At 38.2% G+C, this 14,982-nt stretch overlaps 1 protein-coding gene across 3 annotated transcripts in view; it reads right to left on the bottom strand.

The window, feature by feature from the left end:
- The window catches only part of LOC130913862 (multiple C2 and transmembrane domain-containing protein 1), a 266,167-nt gene that overhangs the window by 148,936 nt on the left and 102,249 nt on the right, over nucleotides 1-14,982 (bottom strand). For all 3 annotated transcript variants that reach the window (XM_057832765.1, XM_057832766.1, XM_057832767.1), the window contains one exon: nucleotides 14,582-14,768. In XM_057832765.1, the coding sequence (XP_057688748.1) occupies nucleotides 14,582-14,768 (187 nt within the window). The remainder of the gene's footprint in view (nucleotides 1-14,581; nucleotides 14,769-14,982) is intronic.

The raw sequence follows: 14,982 nt of genomic DNA, 5'->3' as shown, positions 1-14,982 counted from the left end.
TGGTATGCTGTTCCAGTAAACGTTTCGTAGCCGGAATAGGCTAAAACGAAGCTGTTAAAATCAAGCCTAATAAAGTGCTTGTGTAGCGTATTACGTTTCCACTGATATTTATTGTTTACCGTATTTTTCGGACTATAAGCCACTACTTTTTTCTTGCCGTTTGTACCCTGCGGTTTTTGTAAGGAAGCGGCTTATTTATGATTTTTTTGGGGTGGGGGGACAAACGAGTTTCATATTTTCTTGTTGATAATAAAAATAAATGGATTAGGCATATTTTAAAAGAATGGCTTTCCAAATTCTGTAATGACATAGCTCTCAGTTGCTACACCTGCTCTTGTCAGACTTACTCAAAAACTCAGGATTTTATAGATGAATATGACTCCATTTGATATTATATGCTGCTACAAAAGAACAATTTTAAATGGATAGGCATCAACCATTTGCTACGACAAGAGAACGCGATGCTATCGTTGATTAGCTGTTTTCAACCGCCACTTGAAGGACTTTATTGCCACAGTACAGTGGTATGAAAAATGTATCCGAACCTTTTGGAATTTGTCACATATCTGCATGAAGTCGTCATCAAATGTGATCGGATCTTTGTCAAAATTACACAGATGAAAATACAGTGTCTGCTTTAACTAAAACCACCCAAACATTTATAGGTTTTCCGATTTTAATGAGGATAGTATGCAAACAATGACAGAAAGGGGAAAAATAAGTAAGTGAACCATCACATTTAATATTTTGTGCCCCCCACCACCCTCCTTTTGGCAGCAATAACTTCAACCAGGCACTTGCTGTAGCTGCAGAATTGTCCGGCACAACGATCAGGACTAATCTTGGCCCATTTTTCTCTACAAAACTGCTGTAGTTCAGTCAGATTCCTGGGATGCCTGGCATGAATCGCTGTCTTTAGGTCATGCCACAGCATTTCAATGGGGTTAAAGTCTGGACTTTAACTTGGCCACTCCAGAACGTGTATTTTATTCTTCTTAAACCATTCTGAAGTTGATTTACTTCTCTGTTTACTTGGTGTCTTGTTGCAGAATCCATCCTCCTTTTAGCTTCAACTGTCTGTCAGACGGCCTTAGGTTTTCCTGTAAAATATCCTGATAAACTTTTGAATTAATTCTTACATTAATGATTGCAAGTTGTCCAGACCCTGAGGCAGCAAAACAGCTCCAAATCATGATGCTCCCTCCACCATGCTATGATCGCAAGTTGTCCAGACCCCGAGGCAGCAAAACAGCTCCAAATCATGATGCTCCCTCCACCATGCTTCACGGTGGTGATGAGGTGTTGATGTTCGTGAGCTGTTCCATTTTTCCTCCACACATGACGTTGTGTGTTACTCCAAAACAATTCAATTTTGGTTTCATTAGTCCACAAAATATTTCGCCAAAACTTCTGTGGAGTGTCCAAGTGCCTTTTTGCGATCATTAAACGAGCAACAATGTTTTTTTTAGACAGCAGTGGCTTCCTCCGTGGAATTCTCCAATGAACACCATTCTTGGCCATAGTTTCACATATAGCTGATGTGTACACAAAGATATTGGACTGTGCCAGTGATTTCTGTAGGTCTTTAGCAGACACTCTAGGGTTCTTTTTTAACACTCTGAGTATTCTGCACTGAACTCTTGGCAGTATCTTTGGTGGACGGCCACTCCTTGGGAGAGAGGCAACAGTGCCAAAGTCTCTCCATTTGCAGACAACTTCTCTGAATGTCGAATGATGAACATCCAGACTTTTAGAGATGGATTCGTATCCTTTCTCATCTTTATGCAAATCAACAATCCTTGATAGCAGGTCTTCAGACAGCTTTTGACCAAGCCATGATACACATCAGACAATGCTTCTCATCAAAACATTTCTTACCATGTGTGTGTTTTTTAGTGGTCAGGGCAGCTTTAAACCACTCATCAGTGATTGGGCACACACCTGACTTAAATTGTTTGGTAAACATTGGTTTCAATTGCTCTTTAAGTCTCCTTAGGCAGAGGGTTCACTTACTCATTTTTCCATCTTCTGTCATTGTTTGCATGCTATCCTCATTAAAATATAAAAACCTATGAATGTTTTGGTGGTTTTAGTTAAAGCAGTAACTGTATTTTCATCTGTATGATTTTGACAAAGATCAGATTACATTTGATGGCGATTTTATGCAGAAATGCAAAAGGTTCAGATTTTTCATACCACTGTATATTTCAACAAAGTTGCTATATAAGAGCTAGCCCTAGCCGTTCACCATTTTTAAGAGAATTTCATCCAATTCAAGTTTAGAAGGCAAGGTAAAGTGGATTATATATCTCTGTGGTGACCTGTTTTTTTTTTTTTTTTTTTAAGTTAGTTTGTTTTTAAGCATTCAGACAACACAAGTTGGTGGTGTTGATGTGTGTTTATTTAGGTAATAAATATATTTTTGATCAAACTTTTTACGTAACATCTGTGTAAATATCCAATCTTAAGACATGGACACCTGCGGTTTATTGTCAGGTATGGCGTATATGTGGATTTATTTCTAAAAGTTTGTCAAAATTGGCCGGTGCGTCTTATAATCCAGTGTGCTTTATAGTCCAGAAATTACGGTACTTATTCCACAGAGTTCTGCCCAGCGGCTCTGTCTCAGTGTATCCGAGTCTGACAAGTCGTGTCGATGTGTGCATACGCGCAGCAAACCACCCTGGCCTCAGGTGTCCGTTCAATTGGCTAACAGACTGACATGTGATCAGCATGGATGGTTAGCGCTGACTGGTTCAAATGCACGTTTTCTGGAGCAACGAAAAAAGAATAAAATCAGAGAGCTAACAAACAACCAATTGAAATAAAGCGATAAAAAAGGCCAATGAAAAGAAAATTGAGCAGAACTTTATGTCAGGGACTTCCGGAAATAAATTCTAGCCACTTTCATCCCCGGTTATCGGTATGAGGGAGAACTAAGACATATCCTGCCGATGCTGCACAATATGTACTTTTCGAGATCTGGTTTCCAACCACTGGTGTCCTCACCTGAGATGATGATAAAGTATGGCAAAAAAATAGCATGTCTCGGGGGGAGCCGGTCAGTGCCTGAAGGTCTAGACGTGTATTTTTAGCCGACAAATAAAAATGACCATGGTCATCCTACCTAATTAAAATCCAACATGATTGGTTGATTACCCTTTCACTCTACAAACAAAGGCACAGAGCTTGGCCTTCCCTCACATTTGTGAGTTCCTAACTGATAAATGGGCCAGCTCACTACTCTTGTGAAGGTTGGTTTATGCTTCTGCGGCGAACCTACGCCATCAAAGCAGGCCCGATTTACGACCCTCTGAGGTAGCCTGACGTGCACCTCCACAAAATCCTGACTACATGTCAGGTCAACGCGTGGTGACGTGACGCATATGGACTGTGATTGGTCCGCTCAGACTGTTGTTTCCGGTTCAGCTTGAAATCACCGCCATTTAGAAAACTTTCTTGCGCTACGCTCAAAACTATGGACCAAGCCGACGAGAGGATCATCGACGATGTCCCCAAGTATGACCACCTGTACAATGTTTAGTCAAGGCATTATAAAGATTGCCAAATGGCAAGCAATTCGTGGAAGGAGATTAGTGAAAATCCGGGCTGGAGGTCAGCGAATGCATAAAAAAATGGAAGAAGCTCCGAGAAAAGTATGTGTGTGTTCGGAAGTGAATGGCCGCTGCCAGCTTTTTATCGCTTTATGTCGTATTTTTGGTTGGTGCACTTTATCATTTATTTTGTACATATGTTTGTTGTGAGTCTGTGACTTATTTACATTTTACACGAGTATCTGAAGAATAAAGCACAGGTTTGGTGTCAAAAGAGTTGTTTTGATGTTTAATTTTCAACAACAGACAGTTCACACACTTGATACATGATCACTGATTGAGAGTGCCTCGGTGCTTTTATGACAACGTGTTTACCGTCAAGGCTTCCAATGCAGTTTGGGAAATTCCATAGATGCTAGAATTCGTAATGTGACTGCCAGTCTCTGTGCGGAATCAACAGTCGGACAGAGCACCTCCGCAACCGTCTTCTGCGTCGCCTGCGCCTCAACATTTGTATGATCAACATTTGTTGTTCAATGTTGACGAGCTGAAGATCCACATTCACGCATTCTATCTCCGTTGCCATTGTTGTATAACCTGAAGAAACCTCAAGGAATTCGACAAGAGTCCCCCAAAACCACACAAACACAACGCAACACCCCTCTAGTGGCTTGGCGGTGAATTACAGAGTAACGTGTTCCCTTGACGCACAACTTGGAATGCTCGTTGAAGTAGGGTCTATGCCATCGCTGGTCCGTAACCGAAACTCAGAAGCATAAATTAGGCTTTAGAGATTGACAATTCTGATTGGATAATATGCTGTCAGAATTAGAGGTGGGAACCTCTGGGTACCTCACGATACAATAAGATTTGTGATACAAGGCTCACGATAATGATCTCACGATATGGCGATGCAGCAATTATCGAGACATGGGTCAGGAAATCATTGTAGGGTATTCTACAAAACAACTAATAAACAGAAAAACAACCTATTTTCATCCTTCTTCTGTGAATTACAATGGATTTATGACTAGTAGACGTCCAATCCATTTGAATCAAATCCACTTCAAACGGATTGGACGTCTATGGCCATCAGTGGCACCCAATGCCAGGCAATGAGTTCATTTTGGGGCATTTCACGTAATTTCCTATTAATTTTTGGTCACTTCCTTTTCCTCTTGGGACATTTACGGGTTACTTCCTGTTGATTTTGGGCCAATTACAGGTCACTTCCTGTTGATTTTGTGTTACTAAAAAGGAAGTGACTCAAGAATGTCCCCAAATGAATAGAAAGTGACTCCAAATCAACAGGAAATAACTCCTAAATGCCCTAAAATGAACAGTAAGTGACCTGTAAATGCCTACAAAAGACTGGCTGTGCATGCTCAGGTTTCAGTGCCATTGACAGCGCTAGACGTCCAATCCAGTCAAAATGAATTGGATGTCTAGCGCCAGTGAGCTAATGTAGACACTATTCTAATGCAAGATTTTGATATCAAAATCAACATTGATAACCGAATCGATAACCTTTTGGGCTACAAAGTATTGCGATATATCACCTTTTCGATATATTGTCACATTCAAGATAGTAACCCTTTTGTTGCTAACGTGAATTTGACAATATACTTGAGTAGGTCACATATAACAGCAAATGTAGTTGATGTACTGACTAAATTGAATGAAATATCGTGCAGAATACTCCAAGACCATCTCTGAAGATGTAGAAAGCCGTGATGGTTCCCAACTGTTATGGTAATTATTGTTTATGGTTGAATGTGGCAAGCGTACCTTTTGGCCTAAACGTTCAACCTTGATTTCATTCGAGGATTATGTCCCACGTGGGAAATTTTGTTTCAATCAGATGAAATTTCAGGATCAACTCTGGCTTTCCATCATACTGGATTGTCTTTATTGTGGGTTAATCAAAGGCACTTAAAATGGTGACAGATGTGTGATAACTCCCATTTTACATTGGTTTGATTGTAATTGGCTCATTCTGAACACAGTTTTTTTGTACCCACTGCACATTCAGCAAAACGCAAAAGAAGCAACTTGGGTTCTAGCTTCATCTAAAGAACATTGGAGGGAGAAGAGGTTAGTGTATGGTAGCGATACTCAACAATTTCAAATGCTTAGGTTAGTATACAGGCCTGATTGATACCACAGTGGTCTCAACTCACCGTTTATTGATTCCACATAGTAGAAAACGAATTAGGTGTTTGTTCCAAACCATTTTTATCCAAAAGTAACAGCCCTATCAGCTACACACACACACACTGTGACAGAAAGACGTTTTTGTTCCTGCCCAAACACTCAGGTACACTGAGGCCAAATTGAGGAGCATGTCGGCGTGTCTTAAAAGCAAGAGTGGAAATGCACTTCACTTCAATTTATTTCTCTCCCTCTCTGGCAATAACCCTGTCCATCCCCACAGGAGTAATTATAATTTAAATCTCAGAGTCAGGCCAGGCTACAGACTTAATTCATTATTACCAACTCTGTCAGACTCTGCCTGTTTCAGGCGATATCATTGTCCAAAAGCTCTGTAAAGGAGATGAGAGGCGAGAGTGTGTGAGAGCGAAGGGGCAGAGAGAGAGAGAGAGTGAGGGAATACTGAGGATGGGGAAGTCTTTGTTCTAAGGCATGATTTCTAGAAAGATACAAACGCTTTTGAGAATACTTAAGAAGAGAAAACAACAGCTTGAAGGAGGCAAACTAAAGGGCGACTACATTTGAATGTTCATGCAAGAGTAGCGTGATGTGATGATGGCTCTGTTTAATTTCATAAGTATCTTTCAAATGCAGTGCTGGGAAGTAACAAAGTACAGTTTTTGCATATCTGTACGTACTTGAATAAAAATATTAAGTGGTACTTTTTACTTTTACTTCACTACATTTCACAGCACGTATCTGAACTTTTTACTTTTCAAATTGTTGCCTGCATTGCACGTTACTTTTGTTTGTTTTTCTCTCATTGTGAATTGATAGTTTTGTTTTCATGCTTCCGGCGCAATTGATAAGCCCTGTGCAACTATACCGTAATTGAGCACTGGAGGCAGCAACACGAGTACAAGCATGATTAGGCAGGTGAACAAGATATTGAACAATAAAAACGAATAGTGAGAGCAGCGCACCTTCAGATGGATGCTACACACTATTGTACAGTTGGTGGACGTATGCACCTGAGAGTTGCTTGCAATCTGCCATTAAACTTGTTTTTTTGAGCCTGTTAAGCTTCTGTTTACAGTGCAATCAATTTTATTTCTTGTTTTTTCCATTCTGCACAGTTTTAAATAAAACTGAGCAGTCAATTAAGTTTCTGGTCCTTTCTTTGAATATTGGCTGAGACCTCTGTACAGTATATATACTGTATGTATTTACTTATATATTTTTTTATATTTATATACATACATAGATGGATAGATTTAATTGTAAAGTACACTGTAAAGCAAGTACTTTTGTACTTTTACTTATTCATTTTTTTGCCCCGTATATATTTTTTTCTTCACTAACAAAAAAAAAGGGGGGGGGGGGGCACTTCATCCCCCACTGTTCTAATGGCGATACACAAAATAGTTTCAAGTTCGAATATTCTGTGCTGGTTCGTTTAATGTTTTACTCTCACATGTACATTAAATTGAATGTTAGGTTAATTTAAGACTGGTTTAAAATGTCTAGAGCTACAGTATGAATATAAATAATGTTTATACAGTATGATGTCTATCGCTGTCATTGGCAGTGTATGAGTTAATATTGTGATATAACTTAATATCCTAATATTAATGTATTTTTTAATGTCAGTTTTGTAAGCCCTTTGGGAAACTTTTGATCTTCTTTAGCTATTAAAAAAAGCTCTTATAGTTTTCTATTGTTTCAGTGTTTCTCATAGGCTAGGTTCATACTGCAGGTATTAATGCACAATTCCGATTTTTTTGTCAAATCTGTTTTTTTGGCGTGCCCGTTCGGACCGCATTTGTCCAATGAGCACGTTCAAGTATTGCGCATTGACTCACAGTCTGACACGTGCTTAGCAAACTGACCCGCGTGCGCAGAAGCATCAAAACAAATGACTACACATTCTGGCTCTGCACCGTTCTAGGGTGATCATACTTTGATTTCCAAAAAGAGGACACAAATAACAGACATAAATAATCCCCGTTTAGTCTTATATTCAAAGTTCATATGGAGTGATAGAACACATGCACCGCATGTGTGTGTGTCGTGCATGCCCGCACACACATATGGTCAGTTTGCCCCGACTCTCGGCCATGTAAGCAATATTAAAATACAGTAATGCTCATTTACCACACAGAAAGAAAACCGATTATTCTCGGGCTTGACCCCCGCAGCCCCCCCCCTTTTAATTTTAATTCTGATTGTTGTCAAGCTTGCCTCTTCCCAGAAAGCCAAGTTCAAGCTAAGCGCTAATGCTACTGTACCGCTACATAGCTGCTGTCCTCCATGCCTCTCGCTCTTCGCTGACATAATTGCTGCATGAATTGCGATTTGGGAGACTTGATAGTTCAGACCAAAGTCACATTCTGGAAAAATGAGGCCCAGATCAGATTTAAACCACATACGAAAATGACCGAGATCGAATTTGAAATGGTCCACTTCTATGCGACTTGTCGCGTTCAGACCGTCAAGTTACTGCCTCACTCGAGTCGGAAAAACACCAAAAAATCGGATTCATGCATTAAGACCTGCAGTATGAATCTAGCCATAGTACGTCAATATTTCTGGGATAACAATTTTTCAAAACTATACCTACAACTGTACAACGGTACAACTGATCACACAGTGTCGACATATAGGTCCCTATTGATTTTACTTAGGCCTACCGTATTTTTATGAATGTAAGTCGCACCTGAATATAAGTCGCACGTGCCAAAACAATGTGCAATGAAGAGGGAAAAAAAACATATAGCCTATAAGTCGCATTTTGAAAATGTATTCGATAAAATCCAACACCATGAACAGACATGTCATCTTGAAAGACAGTATGATTAAATTAATAAAAATAGAATAGAGAACAACGGGCTGAATAAGTGTATGGTATAAGAACGTTACATGACGCATAAACAACAAACTGAGAAGGTGTCCGGCATGTTAACGTAACATAGCTATTAAGAGTTATGCAGATAACGATAGTGTAACGAACATGCTAACAAGTTTACCAAACCATCAGTGTCACTCCAAATCACTAAATGCATTAATAATTTCGTGATTAGTTAAATGCGTTAATAATTTCACGTATTAGTTGCTCTAGTCGCACCCGTGGCCAAACTTTGAAACTGCGACTTATAGTCCAAAAAATACGGTATTCACAAAAGTGTACAAGCATCTATCTGCTGGTGTCCTTTATCCTAGCATGCGTGTGCGCATGTGTGTGTCACCACTCTTCAGCGGAGGTCACCACGTCCTCCTCCTCCCGTCCACCCTTCTGGTGGCCGGCACCCCAGGCCCATTAAGAGCCATTAGTGTGTATGCTCCTTTGCCATCATAATACATAAATCTCTCCCTCTCCTGTACGGGCTGTCTCCCTGCACGTCTGGGAAGCGGTAATTAGTGATGAAAGAAAGGTTACGGTGAGCAATAGCACATCCAAGGCAATTGTCACTAAGTGAGCGTATTGCACCATGTTGCATATAGCAAAGCTGCTCGCTGCATTCAAAGTAGTTTGCGCTTCAAATACTCATGTAAACTAAGTGCAAATGCACTGTGTACACTGTATGTACTCCATGTTAGTGTTTGCTCTATTCAACAATCATGCCATTTTATTAAGGACACCTGCTCGAGCCAATACAAGAGGTTTATTACACTTTTAACTTAAAATTAATGTGGCCTTAACAATTGAACTCAATTATAAGCATAATAATGCATACAATGCTAAGTGTATACTGTATTTAAAAAATGTAATTAGGTGAAATTACTACATTATAAGTGGCCATTGAAACAATACATTACCAAATGTTTTAATAGCTTTGCCAATATAAACTGTAAAATGTACTGTATATATATATACATACATATATATACATATATATATATGTGTGTGTGTGTGTGTAAATATATATGTGTGTATATATATATATATATATATATATATATATATATATATATATATATACATATATGTGTGTGTGTGTATATATATATATATATATATATATATATATATATATATATATATATATATATATATATATATATATATATCCATCCATCCATTTTCCATGCCGCTTTTCCTCACGAGGGTCGCAGAGGTGCTGGAGCCTATCCCAGCCAACTACGGGCAGTAGGCAGGGGACACCCTGAACTGGTTGCCAGCCAATCGCAGGGCACAAGGAGACATACAACCATTCACGCACACACTCATACCTACGGACAATTTAGAGTGTTCAATCAGCCTACCATGCATGTTTTTGGGATGTGGGAGGAAACCGGAGTTCCCGGAGGAAACCCACGCAGGCACGGGGAGAACATGCAAACTCCACACAGGAAGGCCGAAGCCCGGGATTGAACCCTTGATCTCAGAATTATCGCGTTAACGCGCGGTAATTAATTTTTTGAATTAATCACGTTAAAATATTTGACGCAATTAACGCTCATGTCCCGCTCAGAAAGTATTCTGCCTTTTGGTAAGTTTTACAGCAAGACATTTTGTGCTGTCCAACAGCGAACTCTTGTGGTCGCTTTGCGACATGGTTTATAGTTTTCTTTCCAGTTCATTATGTCTGCACGACGTCTCGGGCTGATAATGTTGTGCTTATATGATCTTTGGACAAGATTTGTCCGTAAATATGGTTGTTGTAAAGAATGTACATATTATGTTAGAAAGCGAAATGTTATATTTTTTGTATGAGACGCTTTTTGTTTATGTTTAGTGAACCTGTATAGCGTGCTAAGCTAACGTTGTTGCTAATGCAATGCTTGTGTACTTTTTTTTGTAGTTTTACGACGGTCTAAAGAGGACAATGGTCTGAGGCCATTTTATTAATAAATCAGATGAAAAAGGAAGAAGTCTAATTATTAAGGCGTCGTTCACTAGCTGTCTAGCTTTGGAAAAAGTAGACGCTTCGGAGTGAGGACAGCATAGACAGATTTAAATGACAGTAGAGTGAAATGCCCACTACAGTCCTTTTGTACCGTACGTTGAATGTATATATTTTATCTTTCCATTCCAACAATTTATTTTACAGAATATATATATAATTTACAGAAAAATATGGCATATTTTATAGATGTTTGAATTGCGATTAATTGCGATTAATTACGATTAATTAATTTTTAAGCTGTAATTAACTCGATTAAAAATTTTAATCGTTTGACAGCCCTAATATATATATATATATATATATATATATATATATATATATATATATATATATATATATATATATATATATATATATATATATATATATATATATATATATGGCGGAAAACAATCAGGTGACTTGAAGCCCCCCAATTTGGCCAAATTTAAAAATTGTCCTATATGCATGTGTGATACATCATTGGAAAGCTTAAAATGTTGAACAGGAGGTCCATTTACAAAAAAAAAAAAAAAAAAAAAAAAAAAAAAAAACATTTAAACCCCTGAACACTTACTCGAGGTGAGAGCATGAGAGAAACCATGATTTTAACAAGATATTATTGCGTTCTTGCCTTGTTTTGATCCAAAGACTCTTTCTCACTGTGTGTCAAGAGACAGCTGTGGATGGCCACAGCCGGACTTTTGGGGGATTAAATGGGAGAAAAACGGTACTATAACAAGGGTCACAATGCAGAAATCGCAGACATCAAGGAGCGGTCAAGATTTTCTTTTTCAAATGTTTACCCTTTTAAACGTTTGTTTTTTCCCCCCATTTTTTTTTGTTTAGATCGATTATTTATCCTCTTTAAATATCGTGGAAAATGCGACAAAAAAAATACAATCAAGCGATTTTTATGAGGTAGATATCTGTGACCTATTTACAGACACTATTTTTTACATAGTGACGTAGTTTGTTTGAAAGTTTCAAATATGCGAGTGAATAATTTTTTTAAGTGTTTTTTTTTTTTAAACTAAATATTAGACATCAATTATTGATTCTAAGATAAAAATGACATTTCAAATAATAAATACAATTACTCACCTTCTTTTTGTAGCTGGGTTGAAACAAAAGCGGTTCCGCGATGTCTGTAAACGGGGGTTTCCAGGGTAAAACGGACAAATTAGAAATAGTTTGGGGGCTTAATGTGCCATGAATCTGCTATGGCAGCACATAGACATATTGTTCTATCAAACACAACAGTTCTTTTGGCTTAAAATACAGCAGTTTATTTTAGGGGGTGCAAGAGCAGAAACTGCTTTTTCAGCCTTGTCTGTGTTTTCCGCCGTGTGTGTGTGTGTGTGTGTGTGTGTGTGTGTGTGTGTGTGTGTGTGTGTGTCTGACAATAATATGTCTTCTGCTAATCTTTCTATATTCTCTTAATGATTATCCTTTTATAAATAAGGCTACATATTGCTGCAGCTGTTCAATTTTGTTTAATAACTGAACTGCTATGTAACTTTTATCTATTCATCTTATTTTTTTTCAAAACGGAATTATAATACAAAAAAAAAAAAAAGAAAGTTCTATGTTTTGCCATGTGTTATTTTACAGCCTTTACTGATATTTTAGGTTTTTGCCAAAGTACTGTTTAGCCTTCATTTATCAACTATGGGTGTAGTATCTTAAATTTTTGGTAAATAGACAATACATAATCATGTTCAGTTTCAGTAAAAAAATATATGTATATATATTACTGTATATCTTACATAAGTTTCAAATAACAAACCACATTCATTATGTGTCATCACCAGTGTTGTTAATCTTACTGAAAAAAAGTAATTAATTATAGTTACAAATTACTTCTCCCAAAAAGTAATTGCGTTAGTAACTCAATTACCTGAATGTAAGAGTAATTAGTTACTTGGCAAAGTAATTGGTGATAATTACTTTTTTTTTTTTTCCCTCAAAAAAAAAACAAAAACATTGGCCACACTATGTGAAGTTTTTTGTGAAGGTTTTTGGTACAATTGGCCCGAGCCCAATTCTTTACCCTAATTTACCCTTTACCCTGAATCAACTGTTAAAAGTTGTTAAAATTGCTCCCATCATTGCATTTGTTCCCTTCTCTCTACTTTCGACATATGAAAGTTTTAAAACTGTTTCATCATTTAAAGATAGATTCAAGTCAAGATTTTGCCGATTTAGAAGAATTTTAGATAAAAAGTTACTTAGGTTTGCTAGGAAGGTTCTCTACAACAGAGCCGTCCTAAAAAGTCTACTGCTTTAAGATGGCGGCTGTCTACTAACGCATTTAGTGCCATGCAGTGTTGTTAATTTTACTTTAAAAAAGTAATTAATTACAGTTACAAATTACTTCTCCCAAAAAGTAATTGCGTTAGTAACTCAGTTACCTGAATGTAAGAGTAATTAGTTACTTGGCAAAGTAACTAGTGATTTTTTTTTTTTCCTTAAAAAAAAAAAAAAAAAAAAAAAAAAAAAAAACACAGGTCACACAATGTGAAGCTTAAAGGGTTTGGGGGACAATTGGCCCTAGCCCAATTCTTTACCCTCCACTTAACTAGACACATGGGTATTGCGATAACTAGCTAGTAACCTTTGCTATGTGTGGAAGTCATTTAAAGTTGTGAATCAATCGTTAAAGTTAAAATTTCTCCCGTTATTGCATTAGTTCCCTTCTGTCTACTTTAAACATGTGTAAGTTTTAAAATTGTTTCATCATTTAAAGATAGATTTAAGTTAAGATTTTGCCGATTTAGGAGCATTTTAGATTTAAAAAAATTACTTAGGTTCGCTAAGAAGGATCTCTACATCAGGGCCTTCCTGAGAGGTCTACTGCTTTAAGATGGCGGCTGTTTACAAACGCATGTAGTCCTTAAAACATGTTGGCAATGCAGCAGTGTCTGCCATTTGCATCTAGTTCTATAATATGATATCTACCGTGTCATGTGGGTGTAGTTTGTCGGCTATGGCTGCAGTCAGGTATTATTGGAGCCACCTAGCATCGCGGTTGCAACGGCGTCTTCCCCACTCCTGCTCTGCTCTCGTCCCCGTGAGTCCGTTTCTCTCAGACTTTTTTTTATTCAACCAACTTAGTAACGCATAGTAACGCACGCCTTTCCCGCCTCAGTAACGGTAACGGCGTTGCCAAGATGAGAAAAGTAATTAATTAGATTACTCATTACTGAAAAAAATAACGCCGTTAGTAACGCCGTTATATTGTAACGCCGTTATTAACAACACTGGTCATCACATAACAGAATGTGTTTTTGTTTTTTTTCTTTTTTTAATTATCAAACGTTTAAAAATAGAAGACCCATATCTGAACAAGGCAGATTAGTGGTCTTCAAACAGAATTATTCTATATTAGTGCTGATACTTAAATCTTAACAGACCTATTTAATACTGCACATCTTTATTAAATTCTGTAACAAGAAAACGGCTTTTGTGGGTAAAAGAAGTACTATTATTGTAATGGCTGGATACTTTCAAGTCTCTATTTCACCATGTTACAGGAAGGCCGATTTGGACACAGACAAAGAGATGATGACGCTGAGTGGGGCACCGTGATGGCAAGTAGTAGGAGGAAATGTAGTCCCGTAAAAGGAAGGAAAGAAAAGTGGACCTTCAGCCGAGCAGAAAAACGAGGTTTGTACGACTTGAGAGAGAGGTGAAATAGCTTTTTCTTTTCATTTTACACGACTTCCCTTCCAGTGGAACCCTCAGCCTTTACCTCTCACCCCCTATTACACACAAACACATGCCAAACCCCCCATTTTGTGAGTGCAGAGGGCGACGGTGTATTTCTCGGTCATACAGCACCCCCGTCTGATCTTACGTTGTCACTGCATGTGGAGATTCCAGTGCGTTATCAGCATTACAGTACCATTGACGGCTATAGACGTTTGATCCATATTGACTGGGACCGACTATGGTCAATGGCAGACCATCCTTATTCATTCAACTCACATATCTCTGCTTGATCTGGTGTCTCTCGTGAGGGTCGTCCAGCACGTTGACCGACAGGTCCGAGATGGAGACGGCAGCAGAAGCTGTGAGCGTCACCAGCATCACCAGCACGCCTTCGCCTTCCTCTAGCGGCAACTCCAGCTTGTGCGTGTGTTCTTTACTCAGTAGAGACAGGTCGATTGTACACCTGAAGTACACATGCACATAAAAAAAGGTGTGCTAAAGCAAAGTCATCATCCGTATATGTTAGCAGTGAAGTGCAGGTCTAGAGTTGGCAGACCTCATTGGTCATTGGCCCAATAACCGTCACCCTTGAATTATTTTTTTTCTATGTGTTTTTCTAAGTGTTCTTAAATTACGAATAATCTAAATATTATAATAATTTTACTCAAACCTTAAAA

Source organism: Corythoichthys intestinalis, chromosome 3, assembly GCF_030265065.1.
Source record: "Corythoichthys intestinalis isolate RoL2023-P3 chromosome 3, ASM3026506v1, whole genome shotgun sequence".
NCBI lineage: Eukaryota > Metazoa > Chordata > Actinopteri > Syngnathiformes > Syngnathidae > Corythoichthys > Corythoichthys intestinalis.
Note: the sequence above shows the minus strand (reverse complement) of the source record. Positions and strands in the feature narration are given on the sequence as shown.